This window comes from Pteronotus mesoamericanus, unplaced genomic scaffold (assembly GCF_021234165.1).
Source record: "Pteronotus mesoamericanus isolate MK-2021 breed Mesoamerican mustached bat unplaced genomic scaffold, CSHL_Meso_final scaffold_85, whole genome shotgun sequence".
Lineage (NCBI taxonomy): Eukaryota > Metazoa > Chordata > Mammalia > Chiroptera > Mormoopidae > Pteronotus > Pteronotus mesoamericanus.
The window spans coordinates 40,897,627-40,915,465 of record NW_026555329.1 but is presented as its reverse complement, the minus strand read 5'-3'; the positions used below and the strand labels follow the sequence as shown (position 1 = coordinate 40,915,465).

At 39.6% G+C, this 17,839-nt stretch overlaps 2 protein-coding genes across 4 annotated transcripts in view; one reads left to right on the top strand and one right to left on the bottom strand.

The window, feature by feature from the left end:
• The window catches only part of EPDR1 (ependymin related 1), a 35,544-nt gene extending 34,354 nt beyond the window's left edge, over positions 1 to 1,190 (bottom strand). For all 3 annotated transcript variants that reach the window (XM_054564247.1, XM_054564246.1, XM_054564248.1), the window contains exon 1: positions 657 to 1,190. In XM_054564247.1, the coding sequence (XP_054420222.1) occupies positions 657 to 955 (299 nt within the window). In that variant the 5' untranslated portion in view covers positions 956 to 1,190. The remainder of the gene's footprint in view (positions 1 to 656) is intronic.
• Positions 1,191 to 4,801: 3,611 nt separating this feature from the next.
• SFRP4 (secreted frizzled related protein 4) lies at positions 4,802 to 15,929 on the top strand. The gene is made up of 6 exons (XM_054564606.1): positions 4,802 to 5,246; positions 6,563 to 6,643; positions 6,739 to 6,804; positions 8,760 to 8,958; positions 13,200 to 13,263; positions 15,192 to 15,929. The coding sequence occupies exons 1-6, from the start codon at positions 4,802 to 4,804 to the stop codon at positions 15,375 to 15,377; spliced, it is 1,041 nt and encodes a 346-aa protein (XP_054420581.1). The 3' UTR covers positions 15,378 to 15,929.
• Positions 15,930 to 17,839: the final 1,910 nt, after the last annotated feature.

The following is a 17,839-nucleotide window of genomic DNA, read 5'->3' as shown; positions in this document are numbered from 1 at the left end:
ATGGAATATTGTGCCATCATTAAAAATAGATGGGAGGTCAACTAATAAAATGGCAAATAAGGGCACATAAGACATCATGATATATTTTTAAAAATATAGATAATATACATTTTTGATCCAAGTATGTAGAACTTGCTTTAAAAAAATCTAAGGGAGTAAACCAAAATTTTAATAGTTGTAACAGGGGGATGAATTTGTGGGTGTTTTCTTTGGTCAGTTCTCCCCACTTTTTGTAATATTGTCATATGCTTTAAAATGTAAAGACTAATTCTTTAAAGAATATACGTTCTCGGTGCTTCCCTGGCAGGTTGTTCTTCGAAGAAATGAAGCAGTGCAGAAGACATGCCCTACGCTGAAGGAGGCTCCGAGAACCTCAGGCCTGGGTCCGGGGCGCGGGCAGTGTGATCTGGCCCCTGCGGACTGCCTTTTTTACCAGCCATCGCCCCGCGGGGTCTCGAGGGCAGTCCGCCCCCCCTGGGCCAGCCCCTCCACCCATCTCTCAACAGTGCCGTCTACCTCCGAGTGATCCTCCTGGCGAAGTTCGTTCTTGGTAAGAGGGAGGCACCGAGAATAACTGGAAATCGGGCGCCCGAGAGCAGCCCCCGGAGCCTTAATCCACTGGGCCGCCCCTGCCCGCCACGCCGCTCCCCGCGTACCTCTTGCACGGAATAAGCGCCTTCCTTTCCTCCAGCACCCGCACGCGCTGGTTGAGCCCGTCGTAGGAGACCTGGGCGCGGCTGTTGCGCCCGCTGCTCTGCTGGTACAGCACCTGGCGCCCCTCCCACTGCTGCGGCGCCTGGCAGGGGCGAGGCGTTCCCGGAGACCCCCAGGTCCCCGCTCGCAGCGCGGCCGCCCCCAGCCCGCAGAAGCCGCCCAGCACCCAGACCGAGAGGCCGCCCAGCAACCAGGCGCCCAGGGGCCCCCCGGCCCCACGGAGGGGAGCTCGCCCTGGCATCGCGGTCTGCCACGCCCGCCGAGCCCAAGGGGCGGCTAAGCGGCGGGCGGCTGCCCGGGGCTCCCCCGCGCTGTGCCCGAATGCTGCCTCTGCCAAGTTGCTGTCTGTCCTGCGACGGCCTGCCCCTACAGCTGTGGGGATCAAGACGCGTGAAGCCAGGAGCCGGGACCAGGGGCCTGTGAAGGCTTCGGTGAATCGCGCAGGAGCTATTTCTGCCAGGGCTGCTGCCCACTGAAGCTTCAGCTTTCACTTGCTCTCTGCTGCCAACAGGAAATGCAGTGGCAGTGGTGCCACTAGCATCCTGAAGGGCATCCCCGTAGGGGGAGGGGATGGTGAGAAGGAATATGTTTCTCCAATAATTTAAGGGTTCAGCAGATAACCCACACACTGGGGGACAAAGTCAAGGTCAGGAAAGCAGCTCTGCTGCGTTTGTTATTATGCTCCACGTGCCTTTGCTAAAATTGCTATCTTCTTCCTCCAAATTAAAAATGTAAAGAAGGGTCCCTTGCTGAAGAAATGACACCAATCACTCATCATAAACACACCCCAGTTCAGGCTCTCAGCATGGAGCGGAGGGCACGAGGGGATAGGCCCTCCCCGTGGGCCTGAGGACTCAGGGACGTTGCCTCCATGGCACATTTGCAGTGACACTGCTGCCCTCAGGCATCACCTGACAATGCCACAAGCCTAGATCTCTGTGGGTCTGGGAGTTCAGCATCTTCAAGGACAAAGTGAACTGGGTTTACGGTTTATGTATTGTTAGGATCTATACTGTGAAATCAAGAAAAAAGTAGCAACTTTCAAAAAAGACCCTTGTTTTCCAAGTTTATAGTATCTTTTCCTTTGATCTGTGTCTCAAGGATGAGGAGGAGTGAGCCAGGTGAAAGTGGGAGAGAATATTTCTGGATGGAAGACATGCGGACAACAGAAAATGAGTGTAACATTGGGGTTCAATTACGAGGCAGAGGGTAATAAGGAGGCAGATCATTCAGGGTCTTGAAAGCCATTCTAAAGATTTAAAATGAATTCTGAAGGTGGTTGGAGCCATGGATAAATTCAAAGCTAGGGAGAGGCATCAGCAGGTATACATGCCTTGGGGAGCTCTCTCAGGTGCCACTGTGGAGAATAGGTAGGGCAAGGCAGAAGGAGGGAAGAAGATGATGTCATAGTCCAGACAAGACATACTGCCAGAAGTAAGGTGGTGGTGGCCAGGATGCAGAGGGTGGATCAGAGTGAACTATGGAGAAGGATTTGGACTCAGAGAGAGTTCTGGTTTGGGGCCACTGGAATTCAAATAGTCTTGAGATAGAGAAGATAAAATCAGTTAGGATTGGTTGATTTTGAGATGATTATGGGATGTACCAGTGGAAACAGCCCAGAGACAGTTTAATAAGCACTTCCAGGGACCAGCAGAGGTAGGGGTCTGGATGGGAAACCGTTGGCATCCAAGTCGTCACTGAAGCCAAAGAGTAGAGTGGCAACCCACCTGGGGCAACTTTGCCCCCCGAGGAGCAGCTGGAAAATCACCAGAGAGAAGCTAATGACCAAGGCAACTAAATCGGCTATACAAGCTTTTGACAAATCAGTGTCAAGGATGGACTACTGGCTTGAGTGCTAAAGGAGGACATGAAGAGGGAGGTGGGTTGACAGAATCTCCTGATGAATCCCTCACTGCTCCTCCTCTCCCTAGCTGATTGATAGAGATTGATATAATGGGATGAATGAAAAGCTTTATGGAGGACTCTTAACTTCCCATCCTTTCTTAAGAGATATGCCATGGAGAACATCAAGGCAACACCTGAAGTGTGACTTGGTACTTGCGTAGTTAAACAAATGCAGCAGCTTCAAACTGGCTGCATACAAATGAACCCTCTCCAAGTTTCTCCTCCTCAACTAACTCGCAGGAAAAGGGCAGACAGTTCAGCTCTTCCTCAAAACTGTATTTTCTTCCCTCATAGGAACTCAGGATGAAAATCTTTTTCACTAAGCCAGAGGTTTATTCTCGTTGGATTTTACTGCTGGAAATACTTGAGATCTCACTGGGCTCTCCCCTTTGCTTGCTATCTCATTAGCCTGGCTTGGCATTTTTGAAGCTTGAGATCTGTCTCATAGAAAACTGAAATACCTCTCTGGACTGGTCGGGGCTTCCTCTAAATAAAACTGGACTCCTGGGGTAAATCCTGAAATACAATACATTTGTATCATTTACTTTTTAAACTTACATACTTACTTCATGTCTCCCCTTACCTCCCTCCCCCCACAATAAGATAATGCATTTAAGGCACTTGGCACCATGCCTAGCCCATTGTAAATGCTCACTGTATGTCGGTTGTGCTGCTTATTCCTTGGGCTGTTTTAGTCCTCAGTCCTGATCAGAGTCAGAACTAAACTAACTTGGTGGTTCTAGGTTTTGGAGAGAAAAACCTGTCTGTCTTCCTTAAGTTCAGATTTTCAATGAAACTATGTATTTAAAGATTAACATTCAGAGATGTTTTTCATATTCTAATGCCGTAAGAAAATAACATATACCCACAATCTTACTGCCTGAAGATTCATGTATCCTTACAACAATAATGCTGCCCTTTTCTGTAGATCACTGAGCAAGCAGTGGTTTTACCACCTTCTTAATCAAAATAAGGTTTAAAAAAATACATACTTGTTTTCCATGCTACATAGCTTCTTACCCAATTTATATAACAGTTTCCAAGCACATCAAAAATCAAGATTTTAGGTTGCTGGATTGGAATCACTTGGCATGAAAGGGGAAAAAACCTTTCAAGCTGTGGTATCCAGACTTTTCTTTGTTTTCCCCTGAGTTTCATTCATGTTGGAGAGAGGAATAGGGAGTTAGAAGAAGAAAAAAAGAAAAGTTGGTAGATGGGAGATATTTTTCGACTAAAAGATGCTATCGTTATCTTCAGGCAGTTCTGTTCCTGGCACAGGTATAGACCAAATGCTGTCCTGAAAAAACGTGAGCCCAAACTAAAGTCTATTAGCCGCTACAATAACAACAAAACAAACTCCATACCACGTGCTGCGGGGTGGGGTGGTTTGTTTACATACGTGTCCATCCTCTTCCTGCAATTACTACTGAACTCTCCCATCCCACAAAATCTCGCTACTCAGCGCTTCTCATGCCCCCTACTGGAGTAAGCAAGTATTTTTCAGAATTAAAGGGCAGCAAAAGTTCCCATTTCCCTCCAACTGTGTACTTGCAAAAGACGCAAAGTTCAGCTTGGACTCCAAAGAGCGTCTTTTCCTCTCCTGAAATCCTCTCTTGCACTCTTTTGGATCCGGTGTTCAGAACGACTGCCAAGGGCTTTTCCTTGGTCCGAAGAGAAAGGACTGGGCAGACCAAAAAGGTGGGACTTCGGGGGGAATGCCGGATTTCAGCCCAGGGCTGTGGCCCGGAGGAGATGATGTCACCCTTCTGCAAAGAGAGAACTGGGGGTGGAGCGGCGGAGGGGGTAGAGGGGGGAGCCCTTGCCGCGCCTGCAACTGCCAAGGGAGCGTTCGGAGCCCACGTCAGGGGAGGTGTCGGGATAAATAGGGTCCCGCAATGGCCGTAGCTGGCTGCGCTTGGAGCTGCCGGGTCCGGGACTGGAGCTGCCAGGCCGGGTTCAAGCCCCGGAGGCTGAGGGCTGGAGTTGCTGGTGCACTGTGCTCCAGACGGTGGACTTCACCCTTCAGCCCCAGCAGTTCCCCATCGCTGCCTACGCGAGTTTGCGGGGTCCTGTGTCCTAAAGGACTTCCTGCACGGAGAGGGGAGAGAAAAAGACTAGAAGGAGGGCGAAAAGAGAAGGGACCTTTCTGCCTGTCGGGGTCGCGGCGCAGGAGGACAGTGCCATGCTTCTCTCCATCCTGGCCGCGCTATGCTTGTGGCTGCGTCTAGCCCTGGGCGTTCGCGGCGCTCCCTGCGAGGCGGTGCGCATCCCCATGTGCCGCCACATGCCCTGGAACATCACGCGGATGCCCAATCACCTGCACCACAGCACACAGGAAAACGCGATCCTGGCCATCGAGCAGTACGAGGAGCTGGTGGACGTGAACTGCAGCGCCGTGCTGCGCTTCTTTCTCTGCGCCATGTACGCACCCATCTGCACCTTGGAGTTCCTGCACGACCCCATCAAGCCGTGTAAATCGGTGTGCCAGCGAGCGCGCGATGACTGCGAGCCCCTCATGAAGATGTACAACCACAGCTGGCCCGAGAGCCTGGCCTGCGACGACCTGCCAGTCTATGACCGAGGAGTGTGTATCTCGCCCGAGGCCATCGTCACTGACCTCCCGGAGGGTGAGGCGTGGGGAAGAACTGAGGGGGGTAAGGAGCCACCCTTGGCTGTCGCTGTCATGTGAGAACCGTGCTGCCACACCTACAGCTACCCGCGTGTGGTCTTCAGCCCCCTCCCCGATCCCCCTTCGAGGGCTGGAGGAGTTGGGAAGGGCTAGTGACTTTACTTGTGGAAAAGTCTGATTTCCCACGAGGTGTTCTGATAGGAAGGACACCTTACCTCATAAAGGAAGGAGGGATTTTGCTTACAAAGGGAGTCACGGGGGACAGTTTCATTTTTCAGTAATAACAGAACAGTAATTGCAGCAGTAGTAAACAGGTATGTAGGTCTTATGGTGGGTCTGAACCAGCATTAAGCACTTTACATTTATCATTTAATCTTTAAAATCTTCAAAGCAACCCCACCAGGATTCTCCATTAAATGTTAGCTCTTGAAAGCTCTTTTTGAAAAAGCATTTCCAGCCATCACTCCCCCACAGCTGTGCAGCTTGTAAATTTAGTCGCCCTGGAAAATTGTGATGTATATTTCATGGTCTTTGATCAGGAGCCAACATCTGTGGCATCTTAGTTAACTGGGTCTCATTTTCCACTTCCTTCTTTTCTCTTTGGTCATTTTGCTGTTTTTTTGTTTTGTTTTGATTTTTTGTTTTGTTTTGTTTTGTTTTCCTATGAAGAAAGAGCAGGTTTAGATCCATTTGTTGAGGTGAAACCTAAGAATATTTTTGCATTTTTTATCTCTGACCCAGATTGCTGCACATTTAAAGAGATTACGGTATAGTTTCTCAAGTTATGCATACTTCAGCGCATTGCCTAAAATATGAAGAAAGAATAAAGTGAAAGGAAAGATTGAAACTCCTCTATAATTCAGTTTTACAAAAAACTATTTCTTGTTTGAATTATATAAATGATAAAGGATTGTGCTTGTTTTGGATTATGTCGCTGTGGATTGTTTCTGCCTTGCAAAATGTAAGGTGGGGATTTGGAAATATGCTAGTTATTTTTATTAATGTAAGCTGTCAACTTACAAAATCGACATTTTTAAATGGATTTGAAAGGGAATGACATAATTTGTCCAAGCTGGCTACATGTATCAGGAAGGCTAAATGGATGTGCGTTCACATCAATTTGTGCTGGATAGGCAATATCACCTGAAAGTCTTTCCTAAGCCCAGCGATGTCTATGTGAAAGAAGTAGATGACAATCACAGTATTTTTTTTTGTGATGCTGTATTGGTTTATGTCTCTGGACGATTCCTTATTCCAGCTGGGTGAACAGACCAAATCACTGACCACACCCATGTGACCCTGTGTGTGTTTCAGATGCTAAGTGGATAGATATTACTCCAGACATGATGGTACAAGAAAGGCCTCTTGACATTGACTGTAAACGCCTAAGCCCAGGTGAGTTCTTTGTCTTCAAAATTCAGTTTCCTTCTCCCCAGAAAGACTTCTCCGAATTCTTCTCCAACATTTTGTCTCTTTCTTTTCTTCTTTAGACCGGTGCAAATGCAGAAAAGTGAAGCCAACTCTGGCAACGTATCTGAGTAAAAACTACAGTTATGGTAAGTCATCTAATGACACCATTCTCTTGGGACCTGGGCACATTCCAAAACCAGGTGTGCTGGTCATAAAGTCAAAGAGATTTGATGATTTTTCTAGTTAACTGTAAGAGTTTTACATGGCATAATAACAACTGTAAAATATCTTGCTTTTCTGGGTAAATCAAATAAATACAAAAGTAAATTACACAAATGAGACCAGTGATGTGGCTCAGATTGCAAGTTTGACACTGTGATCGTACCTGTCTTGGTGAGAGGTCCTGCTCAGCCAAGACAGCCCACCACACTTGTTCTTTTCATAAGATCTCATTGCAGGAGGAAGGTTGGATGAGTGATCCATGGATTTGGTTATCATAGGCCCAGAGGACCAATAATTAAGATCTGCCCCTGTATCTTTTTACTTATAAATAGCTGTGAATATTTAACATCTAAAAGAAGATGTAGAAATATGTTAATCACAAGAGCCTATGGCTATAATTATTAACATGGTTTAAATGTCCTTTTGTTTCTTATTTGAAAAAAACAAACAAACAACCAGTCAGCACTTTCTTCAAAGAATAAGTCAATCATTCTATTTTGAATGTTTTAAGTTAATTATATTATCATCACTTGAAACTAAACTTAATTAAAAATATGCTCTTATTTTAAAATATCCATTTGGGATATTTTATGTTTCTTTGAATTTCTTAAATAATTTCTGCTAAAATAACAAAAACTGTTTTGGGGAAAAAATGTTCATTTTATTTGTTAACTTAGTTTTCCATATTTGAAGTGATATTTTATATCATAAGAATCTTTATATTATATATGTAAACAATAGTAAGAAAATCATGACAATATAAAAGTCTGAAAAAATAACCTTATTTTTAGGTTGTCAGATTTGAGAATCATCATAGCTAATGTGGGTAATTCAACCCCCAAAATACATTTTCTTTTCTAGTTGCTTTTTGCTGTTGTTTAAAACCCTTTCTATGTAGATAGACTCATATCGCCTTAATCTGATTTACTTGGTCCATCATCTGAGTTTTACTGTCATGCTATTCTCTGCGGTGTCATGGCCTCATAACTACTTTGATGATGAAACCATTTCTATTTAAATCCTTTGGCTTCTTCATGAACTAGCTTCCTAGGATAGAGTCCAAGATAGATCCATACTAGTCTGATTAGAACTCCATGGTAGACAGCAATAACAAGGAACAAAATGAACCAGAATTTAAAACTTGATCAGACACAGTAACATAAACAGCCCTCTGTAATAAGAGTTCTACCTCGACCCACCACGGGCCTCACTTTGACAGTATGGGAAATTTAAGGATTGAGATCAGTGATCTTCAGAGACTCCATCCAGTCTAAAATGGTTTGACTCTAATGACTTACTCTGGAACAAAGAAAGTTCAAATCTCAGATTGGTAATTGAACCATACAAATGTTAATTTGGCTTCTGGTCTTGAGAATACATGATTCTCACTTCAAATCATCACAAGGCAGATTATAAACAAATATTTGTTCCTATGAAAGTTTTACTGATAGTCTTATGTAACTAAATTTCCTGACATGTTTTTGGCAAAAAAAACATAAAAAAAAAACCCCAAAAACAAAAACAAAAAAACCCACCTAATTTTAGAACTGAGAAGGACCTATGGAACTCTCTAATCAAAGCTTATCTATTGCCTAACGAGCAATCACTGACCCAAAGGCAGACTCCAGACTAAGCCTGCTTGTCAATGTACTTTTATGTCTTGCAGCACGATTCAGAACTTTCAAGACAATGTTGACAATATGAAAGGCTTTATATTTAACATGGGATTGTGGGCTCTTTGTCTGCATTTGGGCAACTTGGACATGACCATAATTACAGGAATGATTCTTTAAGAAAGGCTCAGGAGTTGGCATGAATATGCCATCTCTATTTTTCTCCAAAGGCTTCAACAACACTTACATCAATTTTTAAATTTCAGTCATACATGCCAAAATAAAAGCTGTACAGAGGAGTGGCTGTAATGAAGTAACGACAGTGGTGGATGTGAAAGAGATCTTCAAGTCCTCATCACCCATCCCGCGAACTCAAGTCCCACTCATTACGAATTCTTCTTGCCAGTGTCCTCACATCCTGCCCCATCAAGATGTTCTCATCATGTGTTATGAGTGGCGCTCACGGTAGGCATGGAAGGATAGAAGAATCTGCACATGGCTTACAAAAACACAAGCCCCATTTAGTAATCATGGTTTTAAAAAATGGCACCATCTTCTATTTTGAAATTTTTTTATTTTTAAATCATGTTTTTTCTATTACAGTTGTCTCAATTCTTTCCCCTTTGCCTCCTCCACCCATCCCAACCTGCCTCACACCCCACAATCAATCCCCACTCTGTTGTCTATGTCCATGGGTCATTCATTCATGTTCTTTGTTTAGTTCCTTCTCCTTTCCATCACTGTCCTCCTTCGCCATTCCCTCTGGTCATTTCCAGTCTGTTCCATGTTTCCATGCTTATGGTCTATTTTGTTCAGTAGTTTATTTTGTTGAATAGATTCCACTTTTAGGTGAGATCATATGGTATTTGTCTTTCATCGACTGGCTTATTTCACTTAGCATAATGTTCTCCACTTCCATCGATGTTGTTGTAAAAGATAGGAGTTCCTTCTTTCTTTTTGTTTTTTAAATGCAGATTGATTTTATTTATTTACTTATTTTAAATGTCAAAATCCATTATAAAATATTTAAAAAATTAAATCCATTATAAAGTCTCAGCAATGAAAATATGACATCCACACAGAAATAATCAAGTAGATCAATGAAATATAATGAGCATTCTAGAAACAAACATATATATCTGTCTAAAATGTAATACATGATTAAATTGATATTTCAAATCAATGGGTAAAATAATGCTTACTCAACAAATAAGGTGCATAGACCACTATTACTTGAAATAAAACAAATATAGAGCCTTATTTCATACATTATACAAAAAATACTCAGGTGAGTTAAAAATCAATATGTAAAATCTAAGGAGTTTTAGGAGAAAATACAAACTAATATTTTTCTTACCCTGAAGTAAAATATTCAAACTCAGAAGCCATAAAGTAAAATATTGACAATATGACTATATTAAACACTTAAGACTATATAGTAATATACATATAAGGAAAGTTAAAGGACAAGTAATAAAATAGAAAAGTACTTGCAACACATCTAAAAAAGAGTTAATAGGGTTTTTTTGTTTGTTTTTTTAGGGAAAAAATTCTACAAACATTTAATAAAAAAATGGATAAAGAATACTAAAAGTCATTTAAAGCTTTTTAAAAATAATAGAAATAGGCAAGAAATATACAAAAACAGGTTTAGTTTCAACAAATAATAAAGTAATTAAAATAATGCATCATTGTCACAATCAGATTAATAAGTATTAAAAATATTAGTAATATCAAGTATTGGTGACTGTGAAAGGAACTGGGTATTGATAGACTCTTCATCTTCTGAAAGCAGTCCCTTTAGCATATTTGGCAATGATTTGGTGGAGGTGTATTCTTTTAGTGCTCTTTTGTCTGGGAAACTTTTTATTTAGTCTTCCATTTTAATTGAGAGGCTTGCTGGGTAGAACAGTCTTGGTTGCAGGCCTTTGCTTTTCATGACTTGGAATATTTCTTGCCACTCCCTTCTGGCTTGCAGTGTTTCCATTGAGAAGTCAGCTGCTAGCTGTATCGGGGCTCTCTTATATGTTACTACTTTCTGCCTTGCTGCCTTTAGGATTCTCTGTTCATCTTTGATATTTGCCATTTTAATGGTGATGTGTCTTGGAGTGGGCCTCATTGGGTTCCTCCTGAATGGGACCCCCTGAGCTTCCTGAACCTGTATGACTTTCTCTCTCCTCAAATTAGGGAAGTTTTCCATCATTACTTTTTCAAACAGGTTCTCTATCCCTTGCTACTCTTCTCCTTCTGGTTTCTCTATTATACAGATATTATTATGTTTCAGATTGTCTGGCATTTCCCTAAATCCCTCTTCACTTTTTTTTAGTCTTTTTTCATTTTCTTGCTCTTTCCAGGAAGTTTTTTCTACCTTGTCCTCCAGCTTGCTGATTTGATCCTCTACTTCATCTAGCCTGCTTTTGATTCCTTCTACTGTGTTCTTAAATTCAGAAATTATATTCATTTCCTCTTGTCTCTTGTTGATAGTTTCTATGTCCTTTTTCATGCTGATATAGTTTGTGGTAAGTTCCTCCTAATTTCCCTGTGGTTTTTTGTAATTCTCTCTGAGCTCACTGAGCTCACTGAGCTTCCTTAGAACCATTGTTTTGAACTCAGTATCTGATAGTTTACTTGCCTGTATTTCATTTAGTTCTCTTTGTGTGGATTCCTCCTTTCCCTTTGACTAGGGGGTGATTCTTTGTCTTCCCATTATTTGTGAGACCCTTCTTTTCTGCTTCTGCTTCTTGAATTGATCTGTCTTGACTTCCAGACTTTGTGGTGTGAACTTCTATTGTAGGAGACTGCTGTTTTTTCTTTCTGGGTCTGCCTCTGATGATCAGCTGTTGACCCTGTCCGACCTTGGACAGTCTGTTCGAGATTTCCAGGAATGTACTGTCTGGCTGTCTCCTTCAGCTCTTAATCTAGTCACTCTGCACTCAGCAAGCCAGCCTAGACACCACAGGGTGGGGAACTGTCCCTCCTGAGGGTGGGGTTATCAGGTCCTCTCATGCTGCTGCTGCTCAGGGTAGTGGTCTGCTTGTGCCAGATGGCTACTGCTTCATGGGGGATGAAACAAAGATTATTAAAGCAGAGATAAATCTTGAAACAGACCCTAATGCATAAAAGAACCTATGTTATATGAGAAATATGGCAAGTCAATGGAGAATAAAAATATTATTTAGTGAAGGTTGCAAATATTTTTATTTGGGAAAATGGTACACAATTTCACTTTATATTCTACTCTAAAATATATTTCAAATGTATTAAAGAGATTAAATAGTTTAAAAACAATCAAAACAGAAAAAATTAAGTAAATAAATGTATGATATCTGAATGGCAAAATACTTTGTAAACATAAAAGTAATGTAGAAATAGCAAGGGAAATACATTATTTAAAAAAGAAATTACAAGAGAAAATGCCAGTACAACATATTTGACCACATACTAGCATGTATATTAAAATCACAAATAAAAATAAAAAGAGAAAAATTGAGAAATACAACAGGTATGACAAAAGAATAGTGATCTTACTCTCTAAAGATTTCACATAAGTTAATATTATAACAGTAAACCTGTAACATAGAAATATATATACATAAACCTTTTTTATTGTTTATGCTATTACAGTTGTGCCCACTTTTTCTCCCTTTGCCCACCTCCACTCAGCTCCTCCCTTTCCTCCCTCAGGCAATCTGCATATTGTTGTCTGTGTGCATGGGTCAAGCAAATATGTTCTTTGGCTAATTCCTTCACATTCTTCCATTCTGTCCTTCTCTCCCTCCCCTCTAAAAGCTATCAGTCTGTTCCATGGATCCATGCTTCTGTTTCTATTTTATTCATTAGTTTATTTTGTTCATTACATTCCACATATAAGTGAGACCGTAAGGTATTTGTCTTTCACTTAATGGCTTATTTCACTTTGTGTACATGTATCTATAGAGACAAGATCCACAAGAAATACAAATAGTAAATAAAACATTAAAAATTTTTATCTCCTTAATTCTCCCATCCAAATAAAAACAGGATTTAACTTTTACCTAGTCTTAATGTTCATGAATTGAGTGAACATTTAATCATTTTGAAAACAATTTGTCACTATGCATTGAATGTATGTATGTCTGTGTGTGTGTATGAATATGTATATACTTATATATATAAAATATATAATCTACATAGAGAGAGGGAGCAAGAGAAATAGAATATAGTATAGATAGTCATAGTTGTAATATTATTTGGTTATTAAAATTATATTTTTGAATTACATTTTGAATTCTAATTCAAAAATATCAAAAAGTGCATACAGGATGGCACAAAAACAGGTTTATAGTTGTGAGGGCACAAAACACAGAATTTATTCTTGTATTATTACTTATTCATTTTTGTATTATTTTCCATATGAACAACTATAAACCTACTTTTGCCCACCCAGTTTAGTACAATAACAAAAAGAAATATACAGTAAGATCTAAACATACAATGTGGTCTATAGTATATATAGTAAATAGAAATAAATAAAAAGAAATAGAAAGAACAACTATATGAGAAAAATAAAATATGTATATAGGTATAAAGAAGCATGAAATGATATATAAACAAAATATAAATGGTGGATTGTGAAGTTATTGAAGAATTTTTTAATTTTTTGCATTTGTAGACTTTTTACTTTCCTAATCAGAAGTTGCTTATTAAGATAAATTACTCTTTTTCAGGATGATGCTTCTTGAAAATTGTTTAGTTGAAAAATGGAGAGACCAGCTTAGTAAAAGATCCATAGTAAGTATAACTAGCAATACTAGGAATATGGATGTAAGTTCATGGAAAGAAATTCTGTAGAATTTGGGAATTATTTTCATTCTTTTGAGTAGGTAGTTACAAGTATAGCTCTTCTCACTTGGAATTTTTATAATAAATCTCTCTCAACTTCAAAGACAATTTGATTGCATTCAATACTGACCTCCTGGCTATTTCCAGATTAAATTAATATTTTTGTTTTCTTTATTACATTTAATTGTTTCAGCAAACAGTCAGGTACTTGAGCAGAATTATAATCCAGAGGGATTAAAATAGACGTGTTTTATTCACATATATAGGAGTGTGAACACCTAATTCTAAAACTCATCCTATCACTGTACAAAGTAGAACCTTTTCTTGTATTTAAAATAATTTTAAGACTTTTATCAAAATAAGTCATATACAAAAAGTAATTATTTTGCATTTTGTACTGTCTGTCTTTTAAGTGGTAATATCATAAACATATTGGTAATCCAATTAGAGGAGTTAGAATAATTTTTTGCCCAGACATATGAAGTCATACTAGAACCTAGAAAATATAGTCGTTGGTTTGAAATTTTTAAAATATATCCTCTTCTGAAAATATGTTTAGAAATATTCAGGAGAATTTGTTTTAAGGTTCACAAAGGTATTGCTACTGCCTATGATTTCTTTGCATGAATAAAACAATAGGTTAAGGGGAGACTATATATATTAATACTGACTTACATAACATAGCCTCTCCTACTCAGTGCATTTCTGAATAAAAGAACCTAATACTACTGTTATATCTGAGCTAAAAACTTATGAGTTTCTCAAGAATATGCCTCAGTCTTACTAGATATAAAATTCTGGAAGAATTAGTTATCTGATTTCTAAGACTGCAGTAGATTAGAAGCATCAATGAAGAAGTTAAGTCCACCATAAGGACCTGAAGGGAAAGAAAGCTTTCAAGAATCAGCTGTTTGGACCATTTACTTTTGCAACAAATATTACAAAATACTTCAGTAAGAATTTGAAAATATCACCTCACAGTAGTTACATACAATGATGACTTTATTACTTAGAAGACCTTAGGAGGGTGGGGACGGTGTTTTTCGTTTCATCATATTTCTCATTCCTAGAAGAATGCCTGGCTTACGGTCATACTCAAACTCTTTGCTGATTGAAGTATACACTGACAAAGTAGGGACATATGTAGTATAATAAAGAGAAATGTCTATTTAAGTGGACTCACTTTTTCATTTTTTCTTATATGTAGCCGTTTAAATAAATAGTATTTATTTATGTTATAAATAGTAAGTTCTTTTTCATCAAGTAAACTTGGCTGTCCAGAATGACACATTTCCCATCAGTTCTGGGTAGCTAACACTGAGTGGATTACCAGCTGTAGGTGGCGCTTCTGTCTTCTATTAGATGTGAGAGAATTAAGTGAATCTGTAAGTGTGGTAAGAGGCCCCTGATTTCTGGGGAGGCTGGATAAATTTCTTCTTTTATCCATGTCAACGCTTTTTAGAAGGCTTTGCTGTGTAGGATGTCGCATTAGTGGGCAATGGGAAAAACTGAATGAGTTAAGGCCTTGGGCTCTGGAGCCAGACTGGTGAATTTGAATTCTAGCTCTGACATTTATCATCTGTGTGACCTTTTGCAAATAACCTTGGTGTGCTTGTTTCCTGATTGTGACAATGGTGCACACCTATAAGGTCTGTTGTGAGTTTCAGTGAAATGAATGCATGTCAAAGTTTCATCATACATTCAGCACTTTCTAAAGTCTCTGGTACATGGTAAGTGCTCAACAATATAGAGTAGCTATTGTAACTTTTGTCATGATTAGCATGTAACAGTGGAAAAATTTTGTTAGCTCTGATATTAGTTTAATAACATAAAGGGGTGAGATGTACTTGATAATCATGTTTACAAATGCCTCCCAGCAGTGGGAAGAGAGACTGCGAGAACAGCAGAGAACAATCCAGGACAAGAAGCGAACAGCAGGGCGCACCAGTCGTAGTAATCCTCCGAAACCAAAGGAAAAGCCACCCGCTCCCAAACCAGCCAGCCCCAAGAAGAACATTAAAGCTAGGAGTGCCCAAAAGAGAACAAACCCAAAAAGAGTGTAAGCTAACTGCTTTACAAAACGGAGACTTCCTCTCAGGATGAGGCCAGGCATCGCCCAGACAGCCTGTGGAAAGCCACACACCCCTTGTCTTAAAACTACAGTACCCTTCATAGACACATCGCAGTACTTTTCTTAATGATACGCTTCAGTTTTTTCTTTTTAAGCCACTACAAGCCATAGTGGTAGGAATGCCCTTTGGTATGGAAGGCTTACAAAAGCTGATCAAAAAAGTTGTATTGTGTTCAGAGTAGCCTGTGTGCACACGCTATGGGAGCTCCATGTGGGGAAATATGCTTTTGTTCTTTCAACTTGACCTCTTATGTGCATTGTAAAATAAATGCCGCATTGCAAACAAAGCACCTAATTTTTTTTACAATATGTTTTCTTTCAGTTTGATTTCTGTAGTTAGAATCTTAGCAATTTTTTAAAAATGTGATTGAAAATATGCTTCTAAGGGGGAAAGCAAGAGGAATGAATGTTTAAAAGATCTTTATGTGTTTACTGTTTGTAGAATATTTGTGATGAAAGGGGACCTTTGAACAATCTAGAAAAGTAGGATATGGAAAATTGTAATGAGTTTTTTTTAATGAAAAAGCCTTTCTGCTCTGTTTTTAGCTAAACTCTAGAAAATAAGATAATAATGATGTAAATAAATAAAAAGGAAAGGCAGGCAAACAACGTCTGGATCCTTGTTTTCTGGTTACCACGCCATGGCACAGATATTCAGATTTAACACCCATGATGCTTCGCAGCAGAACCCTGCTTAAAGTAGCACCTGAAATACAGTTTCTTTCTGCTGTTATGACTGAGGTACCAGCTAGTCAACCCCAAGTATTTTATACCTGTGGGTGTGGGGCTTGCCTCACTTCCCAGGACATCATAGGTATCCTGAGACCAAGAATACTCTGCTGCTGCTTTCAAGGAGGCTGTGGGCTTAAGGTGGGAGGGTCAAAATCCCAAAACTCTGGTTGTCAGTCTGTTATGACACCACTGCTGTACACCAGCTCTGCACCTGGAAAAGGTGGCTCCGGTTAGTTGTCCATTCACTACTCAGGAATGTAAAGGAACAGTTGGAATGCTTAAGAGGTAAATCTCCTTTGGATGTACCATTGTCCCTGCTTCTCAAAGAAGAAAATTAAACCAATAATTTTTATTTCGTCCCATTAGCTATGGACACAGAAGCAAGGTGTGTGGGTAGATGAGAGGGGAAGAAGGGGACAGACATCCATCTCTTCCTGAAAGTGTAACTTTGTCTGCACTGCTACCCCATGTCAACAGAGTTAAAGGAATCCAATAGATTGACCCACCCAAGAGTATCAATAAAATACTCATTATGTGTTTCTGCTGTATAAAGCAAAACTTTTTTGGCCCTTAAGGAAGCCAGACTGGTGTTTAGCATAGCTTCCACACTAAGGAAACTTAAGGAAAGGCCATTAAAAGGCATTGCTAGCCTAGTTTACCTTTTTGGCATAATAGGAATTCTTTGGGGGAAGGGGTTAGAAATGAAACTCTCCATAGAGAAGGAGAAAAAATGCTATGGAAAACTTTTTTTAAGTGCAAAAGAAGGTAAAAGGAGTTTGGAGATGACTTTACAAATTTAAACAATGCTTATTTTGAATATTTAAATTATATACTGATTATTACACAAAAGTGTAATCAATCAGGCATACTTGTCAGTTTGATTAACAGATAAAAGATTAACCAGGACACCATTTGGTTATTTATTGTGAAAAATTTGAAAATGAACACTAGCCCCCAATAGAACAAACATGGGCTTGGTCTTTGTGTGAGAACCAAAAATTTATTTTTCTCACTTAAATATTTCTCCCCATAAATATATGTGACAGGAGGTAAACACAAATATAATAGGGAGGAAAGTTGAAGTTCTATCTCTGAAATGGGGATTATTTGAGAGTTTGTAATATGTTTATCAACACAGTTTATAATTGAGGACAACTGGAGTCATTTATTTTTAAAATAATTGTTGGTCTTTTAATAATACAGTAAACATGTATGTTCTATAAATCATTCAATAAATACATAAAATAAAAATAATGGAATTAAAATCCTACCTAACCTACCCACCACTATCATAGGTAGTCACTGTCAGTATTTTGGTATATCATTTTATAGGTGTTTCCTGTGCATTTATATAATGATTTGAAAAAAAAAAAAGTAAAATATATACTGTTTCATAACTTGCCTTCTTCACTCAGCCCTTTACCGAGATTAGTTCTCATATCAATAGAGCTGATGCCACCTCCTTTATAATGGCTTTGTTGTATTCTATGGTATACATTACTCAACAAGCCCTTATGGTATGAGGATTTAGTTTGTTTCTTAACGAAACATACTGAATAATTGAATAAAAATCTTGATAGCTTGTGTCTGTGCACATTCTTAATAATTTTGGGGAATGTTTGTTTAAGTAGTATTTCTAGGCTGAGGAGTATGATCAGCAAG

Bases quoted from the DNA above. Each gene is read 5' to 3' on its own strand.
- SFRP4 (XM_054564606.1), top strand. From the start codon at position 4,802: ATGCTTCTCTCCATCCTGGCCGCGCTATGCTTGTGGCTGCGTCTAGCC. The intron at 6,644-6,738 runs GTGAGTTCTTTG...TTTCTTCTTTAG, and splicing joins CTGTAAACGCCTAAGCCCAG to ACCGGTGCAAATGCAGAAAA. The intron at 6,805-8,759 runs GTAAGTCATCTA...TTTAAATTTCAG, and splicing joins GAGTAAAAACTACAGTTATG to TCATACATGCCAAAATAAAA.